Below are 12733 nucleotides of genomic sequence, written 5' to 3' on the forward strand. Positions count from 1 at the left end.
CATGGCAAGCAGGATCACAGTGTCCTGACCGGGGATAGGACCTGTGTTGTCTGCAATGGAAGTGTGGAGTCCTAACCACTGGACCACCAGAGAAGTCCCTTTTAGGATTTATTTTAAATCTTTCCACTCAGATGGTATTTTTCAACCCTCTAATATTTTTTGTTTTTCATCTCTGGGCTCTCTGGAGTGGTTTTTCCGTATCTTTTTGTTGGCTGCACTGGGTCTGTGTTGCAGAGCTCAGGCTTTCTCCAGTTGTGGCGCATGGGCTCTAGAGCGTGAAGGCTCAGAAGCTGCCATGCACAGCCCTCTCAAGTTGCAGTACTCAGGCTTAGTTGCCCTGCGGCATGTGGGATCTTAATTCCCTGATCAGGGATTAACCCACATTCTCTGCATTGGAAGGTAGATTTTTAACCACTGGACCACCACTGAAGTCTCTTCCATATATTTAAGAAACAATATCAAGAGTGGGCAGAGCAACTGCATCAAGGGCCAGGCATCAAGAGAAGTCCCTTGCAAAGGCACTGAGGCAGCCAGTGACCATATCCTCCCAAGTCTCAAGTATGTACCACACATTCTTCCTCATTCATATTTTATTAGGAAGCCAGATCAGAGAATTCATTAGTTATAAAACTTTAAACATGAATCACTCTTATCAAATACATGATTCAGGTGGGAACACCAGATTTTTCTTAAGACCAGGAGCAACGGCAAATAGGGCATTTCATTTTACAAATGTTTAATAGTCATGAAAAAGACAAAAAACTTAAAAAAAACAAAAAACAAAAACAACTTTGTGCCAATGTTAACATCCAGGAACTGTGGTAGAGATGAGGCTGTCAGGGCTTAAATGTTACGATCTGCTAGAAAAGTGACATGATATAAGTCATCTTTTATTAAAATAGAATATCTTTGTCTCTTTCCACATATACATATAGATACTATCTCTTTAAATAAATATATATTATGTACTTTAAACAGTCATGACTTACTTGACAGCATTCACGTGGTGCTTTCTGGCTGGGGCATTTATTTGTTAAGGAAGGCAAATACAAAAAAAATCAAGGGTCTTCAAAGTAGGAATTTCCAGGGTTTGGAAGTAGTGTCTCAGCTCTCCTCACGTGAGGAGTTCTGAGCCTTCCGAGGCGTCATCAGCAAATACAAGCTCATCTGGCCCTGAGGTCTCCAAGGGCAGCGTGCTGGACTGGGACCAAGAGACCCCATTCCTTACCACTGTGTCCTCCGGTAAAACCCGGTTCTTCTCCGCTGTTCCTGTGGCGGGGGAAGCCACAGCTGGCTCTTCCCATCCCTCATTGCCCCCATTCAGGATGTACCGTTCCTCCTGAGGTCTGTGCTCATGAACTTCCGCGGTGACCACGCTGATGGTGGCGCTGGGCATGCAGGAAGCAATGATGGAGTCGGGATGGATGCTCAAGTCCAGCTGAGTCAGTGCCGAGCCCTCGGCCCGGCCCTCCCCACTCTCCGGAAACTGCGTGTTGACATAAATGACTTCGGCGTTGTCCCCAACCGCAGGCAGACTCTCTAAGAGCTTTTTTAGCTGCAGTCTCAGCACTGAAAAGGTGGGGCGGTCCAGGGGCTCAGCTCTCCAGCACGAGTGCATGATTTCATACCTGGAAGCAAAGAGGAGTGCATGACCTCCCCAGCACATCACCCAGAGCCCATGTGCCAACCATTGTCCCACTCAGGAGGGAATGGAGGGGCTCCGGGATGGAGGTGAGAGTGGGGGTCAGCGTCCTGGCTCCACACTCACCGTCGTTCCAGGCCCCGCGAGCCTCGAGGAATGAAGTCGAGAGGCGGGTTGGGGTGGACAGGTGTGTGAACCATGAGGCAGTGCTATGACAGCAAGAGGCGAGCCTGGGCTCAGACAGCCCCTGATTAGGGGTGGCTGCAGCTTCGGGCATGTGTGCGGCTGCTACGTCGGGGCCATCTGCTCCAGGAAGCAGACGTGCACGGCCATTCACAGGCACGGGGACCCCTGCTCTTGTCTGTGACCTCTACCTTCTCCGGTAAACGAATGATGACTGACCATAGTATTTACTATCTAACAGCTGTCATTTAAGGTACTTTCAGACATGTTAGCTTGGCAGCAACACATGTCCCCACACAAGTACTGTTAAACCCATTTTATAGACAAGTCTCCGGAGAGGGTGATGCTAGGCCCTTCCTAGTTTGAGGGGGAAACTGACCCACACTGAGGAGTGTCTGGTGCCCCAGCCCATGTTCTTATCCACTGAGCTGCCCCGCCTGCCATGGGTCAGACCCTCATGCGTCTGGCTTCCACTGTCTGGGCAAATGGGGGACCATGGAAAGATTGTGTTTAGCAGCATTTTCACGATCAGATGATAATTTTAAGAAAAGCAGGTTTGGATGCCACCGATGAAAAGAGGAAGACAGGAGAAAGGACAGCCCATGCACTCTTGCAGGAAAGAGGGACCTGAACTGCTCATTCATTTACATGCTCTGTGATGTCACTGTGCCTAGGTTCCCACAAGTGTGACCACTCTAGACCCTGCCCAGCCCTGGGCTTCTGTGGTTTGATAGCACAAGCGGACTCTGTTTTATTGCATTTCCCCCCCACCCCGCACAGGCATAAACCCATGCTCCTTCTAGCATTTCGTTTTATCACACTTCAAGATACTGTGTTTTTTACAAATTAAAAATTTTTATTGATTTATTTGGTTGCACTAGGTCTTAGCTGTGGCACAAAGATTTTCAATCTTCGTGGCAGCATGTGGGATCTTTAGTTGTGGCGTGCAGGATCTAGTTCCCTGACCGGGGATCAAACCCAGACCCTTTGCATTGGGAGCCCGGAGTCTTGGCCACTGAACTGCAAGGGAAGCCCCTGTTTTTTACAAATTGAAGGTTTGCGGCAACCCCGTGGCGAGCAAGTCTGTTGGTGCCATCACAGTCCAATAATTCTCACAATATTTCAAACTTTCATTATTAATGTTTGTTAGGGCGACCTGTGATTCAGTGTTCTTTGATGTCACTATTATAATATGTTTGAGATGCCGCAAACTGTGCCCATGGAAGACGGCAGATTTAATCAGAGGATGTTGTGTGTGTTCTGACGGCTCTGCTGCTGCTGCTGCTGTGTCGCCTCAGTCGTGTCCGACCCTGTGCGACCCAGAGACGGCAGCCCAGCAGGCTCCCCCGTCCCCGGGACTCTCCAGGCAAGAACACTGGAGTGGGGTGCCATTTCCTTCTCCAATGCATGAAAGTGAAAAGTGAACGTGAAGCCGCTCAGTCGTGTCCGACTCTGTGCGACCCACAGACGGCAGCCACCAGGCTCCCCCGTCCCCGGGACTCTCCAGGCAAGAACACTGGAGTGGGCTGCCATTTCCTTCTCCAGTGCATGAAAGTGAAAAGTGAAAGTGAAGTCGCTCAGTCGTGTCTGACTTGTCGCTACCCCATGGACTGCAGCCTACCAGGCTCCTCCATCCATGGGATTCTCCAGGCTAGAAAATCTGGAGTGGGGTGCCATTGCCTTCTCCTCTGACGGTTCTACCCACTGGCTATTCCTCAGTCCCATTCCCTCTATTTGGAACTCTTTCTCTTCTGAGAGAGAGATTGTTATATTTCTGAGACATAACAATATTGAAATTAAGCCATTGATAACCATGCAACGGCCCCTAAGTGTTCAAGCGCAAGGAAGGGTCACACGTCTCTCGCTTTAAATAAAAAACTAGACATGATTAAACTGAATGAGGAAGGCATGTCAAGAATGAAAGCCAAGACAGGCCAGAAGCCTCTTGGGCCAAACAGTTAGCCAAGTTCTGAAAGCAAAGGAAAAATTCTTGAAGGAAACTGAAAGTGCTGCTCCAGGGAACACGCAAATGATGAGAAAGCAAAACAGCCTCATTGCTGATATGGAAGAACTTCAGTGGTCTGGACAGAAAATCAAACCAGCCACAGCATTCCCTTAAGCCAAAAACAAATTCAGAGCAAGGCCCTAACTCTCCTCAATTCTACGAAGCCTGAGAGGTGAGGAAGGTGCAGAAGAAAAGTTTGAAACTAACCTGAGGTTTTAGGAAAGAAGCCGTCTCTATAATATAGAAGTCCAGAGTGAAGCAGCAGGGTTATGTAGAAGCTACAGCTAATTACACAGAAGATGTAGCTCGGATAATGAGCGAAGGTGACAGCCCCAAACAACGGATTGTCAGAGTTGACAAAACAGTCCTGATTGGAAGAAGGTGCCATCCAGGGCTTTCATAGCCAGACAGCAGAAATCAAGGCCTGGCTTCAAAGCTTCAAGGCATAGACTGACTCTCTTGTTTGGAACTAATGCAATTAGCAAATGACTTTAAGTGGAAACCAGTGTCTTTTTTTTTTTTTTTTTTTTTTTACCATTTCAAAAGTCCTGGGGCCCTGGAGAATTACCCTAAATTTGCTCTGCCTGTGCTCTATAAATGGAACAACAAAGCCTGGATCACAAATCTGTTTATAGCGTGGTTTACTGAATATTTTCAGCCCACTGTTGAGATCGATTGCTCAGAGAAATAGAGTCCTTTAAAAATAATCCTGCTCATTGACAATGTACCTGATCACCCAAGAGCTCTGATGGAGACGTATGAGATGTATGCTATTTTCTGCTGGCTAACACAATATCATACTGTAGCCCATGGATCAAGGAGTAATTTAGATTTTCAGGTCTTATTACTCAAGAAATATATTCTGTAAAGCTATAGCTGCTGTGGATAGAGATTTCTTTGATGAATCTGAGCAAAGTAAATTGAAAACATTCTTGAAAAGATTCAGTATTCTATTGATAGATGCCATTAGAACATTTGTAATTCATGGCAAGAGGTCAAAATATCATCATATGTTGGAGTTCGAAAGAAGTTGGTTCCAACCATCATGGATGACTTTGAGGGTCAAGGCTTCAGTTGAGGAAGTAACTGCTCCAAAACTTTGACTACTTGATTCGAAGAGCCAACTAACTGGAAAAGACCCTGATGCTGGGAAAGATTGAGGGCAGGGTGAGAACAGGGTGGCACAGGATGACATGATTAGATAGCATCACTGACTCAATGGACATGAGTTTGAGCAAACTCCGAGAGATGGTGAAGGACAGAGAAGCCTGTCCATGGGGTCGCAAAGAGTTGGAAACAACTTAGCGACTGAACAACAATAGCAAGAGAAACAACTGAAGATATGGTTGGAATAGCAAGGGAACTAGAATAAGGAGTGAAGTCTAAAACTGTGACTGGACTGCTGCAGTTTTAACCTGGCTCTTTTTGAGGGCTAGGGGGTTGCTGCACGGCGTGCTTGTGGGATCTTAGTTCCCCAACCGGGGAATACACTTGGGCCCTCAGCAGTGAAAGCAAGAAGTCCTAACTACTGGACTGCCAGGGAATTCCCTGAATGGCTGCAATTTTATGATGAAATTTTCATGGATGAGGAGATGCTTCTCACGGATGAGGAAAGAAAGTGATTTCCTGAGATGAAACCTACTCCTGGTACAGATGCTGTGAAGACTGTTGACATGACAACAAAGGATTTAGAGTACCACATAAACCTAGTTGATAAAGTGAGTCAATCGTAAAGGAAATCAACCCTGAATATTCATTGGAAGGACTGGTGCTAAAGCTGAAGCTCCAATACTTTGGCCACCTGATGCAAAGAGCCAACTCCTTTAGAAAAGACCTTGGTGCTGGGAAAGATTGAAGGCAGGAGGAGAAGGGGACAACAGAGGATGAGATGGCTGGATGGCATCACCAACTCAATGGACATGAGTTTGAGCAAGCTCTGGGAGATGGTGAAGGACAGGGGAGCATGGTGTGCTACAGTCGACGAGGTTGCAAAGAGTCGGAACAACAACAGCAATACCACCACCACCAACAACAAAGTTGATAAAGCGACAGCAGGATTTGAGAGGACTGACTCCACGTTTGAAGGAGGTTCTCCTGTGGGAGAAATGATATCAAAGAGCATCGCCTGTTACAGAGAAATCGTTCATGAAAGGAAGAGTCGATCGATGTGGCAAAGTTCATCATCTTATTTTAAGGATTCACCATGGCCACCCCAACCTTCATCAACCACCACCCTGATCAGCCAACAGCCACCAACATCAAGGCCAGATCCTCCACCAGCAGAAAGATTATGACTTGAGGAAGGCTCTGATGATGGTTAGCATTTTTTAGCAATAAAGTGTTTTAAAAATTAAGATATGTACGTCATTTTTTTAGGCATAATGCTATTACACACTTAGACTACAGTGTAACTTTTATATGCACTGGGAAACCAAAAATTCCTGTGACTCGCTCTACTGCAGTACTCTGGAGCTGAACCCACAATAGCCGGGAGGTGGGCCTGTACTGGGGGGAGAGATGGCCGGAGTACCCTGAAACACACCTGCCGGCTGATGGGACACAGTGGGAAAAGGAAGAACACAGTGGCTTCGTGTGTCACCTGGAGCGGGGGACAGCGAGTGCTAATCACAGCAGCTGCAGCTGGGAGGCCATGAGTTCAGTTTAGGAATGTCCCCTGGAGGTGATGGGGAGCAGGGCCTGTAGCCTGGTCATTCGGAGGCAGGGGTGATGCCATGAGAAGAGACGGCTCCAGGGAGCAGGGCTCCAAGTGCACGCCGTTATGTCCATCTCTGTGTTTCTTAGAGTTGACCGAAAAATGACTGTGCATGTGTTCTGCGTGCTCAGTCATGCCTGTCTTTGTGATCCCTTGGACGATAGCCCACTAGGCTCCTCTGTCCATGGGATTTCCTGGCAAGAATAACTGCAGTGGGTTGCCATTTCCTTCTCCAGGGGATCTTCCCGATCCAGGGATGGAACCTGGGTCTCCTGCGTTGCAGGCAGGTTCTTTACCACTGAGCCACTAGGGAAGCTATAAAATGACCGAGGGGCAACCAAACACAGGCGTCAACTTATCTCCACTAAGTTTAGACAGCAAACGGAGATGTTCAGAAGGATCTGCCTCATTTTTATTAATAATTTTTTTTTCTTTTTGGCCTCAGCACATGGCATGAGGAACTTCCCTGACCAGGGGTCAAACCTGTGCCCCTGCAGCAGAAGCCCAGAGTCACAACCAGTGCACCACCAGGGAAGTATCAGCAGGGCCTGCCTCATGTTTAAGAGAGAAGGCCCCAGATTTGGAAACACAGAGGCCTCTCTGGGGGATGCTGTTGTTCCCAGCATCCAGACCCTAGAGGGGACCTGGGAAGCAGGCATGGTTCGCCAGCGTCTCTGCAAGCCCGCAGTGGCGTGAGGGGCCAGTCTGGGCACAGTGACCACAGAGTCGCTGCTTCATCCGGCTTCCCAGCCACCCAGCATTGCTGAGACTGAGGCTCTTTCACCTACAAAATCTCTCAGAAAACTGACTCAGCCTTCCCTTGCCTTGGCTGTATGTGAATCATCTGAGACCACAGTGTGACACAGTATAGACCTAGCTAAGACCTCATAGTCAGCTTCTCCTGGAGCACAAGAGAGGCCAAGAAAGAAGCAGCCACAAAATGCCCTATTCAATATTGCTTCATGGAAAGGGCTTCCTCATTTGCAGAAGCAAATATTTCATTCATGTGGCCATTGCCGAAATGACCATGAAACCCCAGATCTAATTAAATTAGGATTTCACGATTTTCTTTTAAAGGGCTTGGGCTTTCTGTTTCTGTTCTAAATTTTATGGATTTACAACCATAATCACCACCACCACCTCCAAGCAGAGTAAGGCTCTGATCAAAAAAGCTTCCTTTTGTTTGGCTGAGATGGGATGTCAGAGGCTCACGAGCAAACTCACAGGGGCCTTCTCATGGGTGTGAGAAAGCAGAGCCAGCGTGCGAGTGTGAGTGTGTCTGTGTGTGGGGGGTCCTTCACAGGCCCACCTGCCCTAGCAGGCCGGCAAGGCATTCCATGATGGAGCCCATGCAGGTCCCCGGTCCCTAAAAGTTCTTGTTAAACATGGTGAGAATGCCCCTCTCCTTGGAGCCACAGGAAATTATTTTTATAAAATCTGCAAAGGGGATTCCTTGGTGGTCCAATGGTTAAGAACCCACCTGCCAATGCAGGAACACGGGTTAGACCCTGGTTGGAGAACTAAGACCCACATACTGTGGGGTAGCTAAGCTCATGGGCCACAAAAGAAGCTACACACTGCAAGGACGATCCCGTGCGCCACAACCACTGAGCCTGAGCTCTCCAGCCCGTGCTCCACAAGAGGAGAAGCCGCCGCAGCGAGTAGCCCGAGAGCTGCAACGAAGAGTTGTCCCCACTCATAAATAAAGCCACCTTTCTTGAAAAGAGAGGGAGCAGTGAATCATCCAAGTACCCCATGCATTGTGAAGTCAACCTGTGTCTCTGTAGGATTTACAGTCCTCCGTCATATACATGGCGGATTGTTTTCCGAAGCCCAGTGGACACCAAAAACTGCAGATGCTCAAGTCCCTCACCCTTGGCTCTCTTTACCTGCAGGTTCTGCTTACACCCACACAGAAGGCCAACTGTGTTTCCTAGAAGTGATTATAGGCCTTGCAGGCACGTGTGGGCTCACTGGAGATGAGCACACACCGCCTACCCCCACAAGAGGCTTCTGGTCCCACTGTCTGTGCGTGTCGCCCTCTGCCCACGCCCACCTGTAAGCGGCCCCACCCCAGTGGCCGTGCGTCCCCAGGTCTTTGCTGGCTGCCCCAAGATGGAGAGCAACTGACTCACAGTTCATCCAGGCAATCCTCGGGCTGCTTCAGCCGTTGGCCGTGGAGAAGATATTCATACATCTCGTGGTTCTGGACTCCGGGGTAGGGGGTCATTCCTCGTGTGGCTATTTCCCACATGGTCACACCAAATGCCCACTGAGGACAAAGCAACAACGTGAGGGCTCAAGTCTTTCCAGAAAGGCTGAATGGACTTCTTCATTGGGAAAGGTCATTTCCTCAGAGCCCTGGCGACGGCGCACAGAGCTGACAGTGATGTTAGGGACACGCCACTCTCCCAACGCGGCAGTGACACGGGGTTGGAACGCCACAGCTCCCCATTTCTACTAGAGTTGTTTGGGAAATGAGACAAAGGCAGGCTAGCCTTTTCTGTCACTTCATTGCTCTGTTTAGTGTTCTGTTCCTACTGTTGCTGGCAAGTGTTTTCTTCTCCTGTGTGTGGCCTCAGTCCTGTCTAACTCTTTGTGACCCCATGGACTGTAGCCCACAAGGCTCCTCTGCCCATGGAATTCTCCAGGCAAGGATACTGGAGTGGGTTGCCATTTCCTGCTCCAGGGGATCTTCCCAGCCCCAGGATCAAACCCACATTTCCTGCATTGGAAGGCGGGTTCTTTACCACTGAGCCACCTCGGAAGCCCTGTTTTCTTTTCCCAAATCTCTGGTTATGGGTATCTGTCGTTACACAGCACCTTTTTTTTTTTTTTTCACAGCACCTTTTATATAGCATCTTGGTTCAAACAGCCACTGGATGAATTCATTTAATTTAATGTGAATCTGAAATATCTTAGTTGCGGGTGATAAGTCACTATATTGTAGCAGAGGAAAGTGGGGATAAATGAAGGGCCTTTGCATGTCAGGCTACTTCACCAGAATCCAATGTCCCACCTAGAATTAAAGCATCAAGCAATAAATAAAAGAGAAGGGTAAGCCTGCCCCAATCCTCAGTTCATCAAAGAGTAAGTTGTCCTGTGGCACCAGCTGAGGTCATTTCTTTCAACTTGCCTTCATCTTTGCAATGCGAGGCCCCACATCAAAGCTCTGAACATACCACATCACTTTTACTGGTGTAGACTCGGTCTGCGAGACTCTCTATGGCGATCCATTTCACAGGCATCTTCGCGATGCGGCCCTGGCGGTAGTAATCACCGCTGTAGATCTTCTTAGAGAGGCCAAAGTCCGCCACGCAGACAGTCATGTCATCTCGCAACCTACAGAGAGAGACAGAGTGAGTTCACATCCTCAGCGACATCAGAGGCAAGCCTTAAATCTCAGGTCTGCGCCCGATGCAGCTAAAAATATTCAGGATAAGTACAAAAAGTGGGCTTCCCCAGTGGATCAGCAGTAAAGTATCTGCCTGCAATGCAGGAGACACAGGTTCAATCAGGAAGACTCCTTGCAGGAGGAAATGGCAACCCCTCCAGTACTCTTGCCTGGGAAATCTCACAGACAGAGAAGCCTGGTGCGCTACAGTCCACGGGGTCACAAAGAGTCAGACATGACTGAGCGACTGAACATCAATGGCTACTGAAGCCGATTGAAGAGAGGGGGAAGCTGATGTTCAAAGTTCTTGTATAAGCCCTTATCTCTTCGCTGCAGAAGGAAAGTTTTGGTGTAGCCAGGACAAAACTGCTTCACAGGATAGCATCATGAAAACTCAGGGACAGAACTGTGATACTTTTCATGACTGTCTTCATGATTGCTGTTTAGTCACCAAGTGGTGCCTGACTCTGTGACTCCATGGACTGTAGCCTGCTACGCTCCTCTGTCCATGGGATTTCTCAGGCATGGTGAGTTGACTTATATGCAATTCTGGATCCAAAAAACCTGATGACAGTCGGGGAGGGTCCCAAAGTCACAGCTAGGACTCCGAGCTGCATGAGGGTGTGAAAATAAAAAAGTAGTCATATATACACACTATACACACTACTATATATAAAACAGATAACTAATAAGGACCTACTGCATAGCATAAGGAACTCTACTCAATACTCTGAAATGATCTATATGGGAAAATAATGTAAAAAGAGTGTGTATATAAGTATATGTACAACTGATTCACTTTGCTGTATACCTGAAACTAAAACAACATTGTAACTCAACCAGACTCCAATAAAAATTAAAAAAAAAAAGTCACAGGGGAAAGTTTTGGAAATCAACCAGACTCTTGGAGGCAGAGAGGGAAAACCCTCAAGCAGAAAACTCAGTCGTATCTCAGGGTGGTAGAAATTCCGTCTCCAGAGCCAGCCACGCTGTTCCTCTCCCAAATCTAGCCCTCCTCTATATTTTAACAGCAGCATGCCACCCACCAGTCCTACAAATATCTACCACCATGAGGTCCCAACTGCCTTCAGGATGGGCCAGGACTCTTACATGCAGTTTCGAGCAGCTAAATCTCGGTGAAGAAAGTTCCTGTTGCTGAGATACTCCATTCCCTGGGCAATGTCCACCATGAACTTCAACAGTGTCTGCAGGGGGATATGCTAGGGGGTGGAAGACATGAGGAGAGAGACTGTTATTATTATTTGGTTGTGCTGTGCAGCTTGAAGCTAGTTACTCAGTTGTGTCTGACTCTTTGAGACCCCATGGACTATAGCCCACCTAGCTTCTCCATTCATGGGATTTTCCAGGGAAGAATCCTGGAGTGGGTTTCCATTTCCTTCTCCAGAGGATCTTCCTGACCCAGGAATTGAACCCAGGTCTTCTGCATTTCATGCAGATTCTTTACCACCTGAGGCACCAGGGAAGCCCTGTGCAGTTTATAGGACCTTAATTCCCCAACAGGGATTGAACCCACAGGTTTCCCTGGTAGCTCAGATGGTAAAGAATGCACCTGCAATGCAGGAGACCCAGGTTCAATTCCTGGGTTGGGAAGATCCCCTGGAGAAGGGAATGGCTACCCACTCCAGTGTTCTTTCCTGGGAGATTCCTGGACAGAGGAGCCTTGTGGGCTACAGTCCATGGAGTCAGAAAGAGTCAGACATGACTGAGTGACTAACACAGAGATTGAACACAGGCCATGGCAGTGAAAGCGCCAAGTCCTAACTGCTGGAATTCCTGAGAGATTTTTCTTTTAAAAGGAAACCAAGTTATTTCCCTTTGAGGGGGGAAATGATGGCTTTATTTCTTAGAAGTGTGGCCATGAAACAAGGAAATTTCCATATCACTAACGTTGGTGGCTCAGTGGTACAGAATTTGCCTGCTAATGCAGGAGATGCAGGATACGAGGGTTTGATCCCTGGGTCAGGAAGATCCCTTGGAGGAGGGCACAGCAACCCACTCCAGTATTCTCGCCTGGAGAATCCCATGGACAGAGAAGCCTGGCGGGCTGCAGCCAATGGGGTCACAAAAAGTCAGACACGACTTAAGAGACTGAGCGTGCATGCAACCTCACAAGTGAGGTTTTTAAAAGGGATGAAAACATGCAAACAAAACCAACAAACCTAAAACTTCTTGCAAATATCATATTTTATTGTTTCTTTAGAAGTATTGACAGTGAGTAATAGTCTTTTCACAAGTCATAAGGTCAAATGGGAGCCTTGTGTCCTGAGCGGCAGTGGGACCAACGGGGGAAAGGAGGGGAGGTCTGGTTTCAGTGGGGGAGGGTGTGGGGGGAAGGTCTAGGGTTTGGATGGCAAAAAGCCCTCCAAAAAGTAGCTGTTTCCAATTATGCACCCACATCTGCTATCATTTCACTTTAAAATGTTTTGAAAGATACTTTTCTTCTTCTGGACAGAAAGTAGGATAGTCTTTACTCCTTATCATGGGACCAAAGAACCACAAGTAAGGATTTAGGAATTTTCATTTTTGTTTCTCTAGGGGGCCTTTCTTTAGGTTTGAACAGTGTAGTGTGTATTTTTTTCCCCTAGGTTGTAAAAATCAAACCAGACTGTGTGTTAGAAAATCTGCTGTGTTGGGATTGATGATGAGGGTGATGATTCAGGAAGACTTCTGTGTAGTAATGCAAGGTTTTAGTGCAATCGGAGCCCTAAACAGAAGGGTTCACAAGTTCCTAGAACTCATAAATGAGTCCATCCTTGATACATTCTCCCCCAAGGG

At 47.7% G+C, this 12733-nt stretch overlaps 1 protein-coding gene across 2 annotated transcripts in view; it reads right to left on the reverse strand.

Moving 5' to 3' along the window:
• Positions 1-572: 572 nt before the first annotated feature.
• MERTK (MER proto-oncogene, tyrosine kinase) overlaps positions 573-12733 on the reverse strand; it is a 129413-nt gene continuing 117252 nt past the window's right edge. For both annotated transcript variants that reach the window (XM_006065944.4, XM_025260577.3), the window contains exons 16-19: positions 11048-11157; positions 9726-9885; positions 8679-8815; positions 573-1628 (exon numbers count right to left, since the gene is read on the reverse strand). In XM_006065944.4, coding sequence (XP_006066006.3) covers positions 1115-1628; positions 8679-8815; positions 9726-9885; positions 11048-11157 — 921 coding nt within the window. In that variant the 3' untranslated portion in view covers positions 573-1114. The remainder of the gene's footprint in view (positions 1629-8678; positions 8816-9725; positions 9886-11047; positions 11158-12733) is intronic.

The sequence above is a fragment of the Bubalus bubalis genome, chromosome 12 (assembly GCF_019923935.1).
Source record: "Bubalus bubalis isolate 160015118507 breed Murrah chromosome 12, NDDB_SH_1, whole genome shotgun sequence".
NCBI lineage: Eukaryota > Metazoa > Chordata > Mammalia > Artiodactyla > Bovidae > Bubalus > Bubalus bubalis.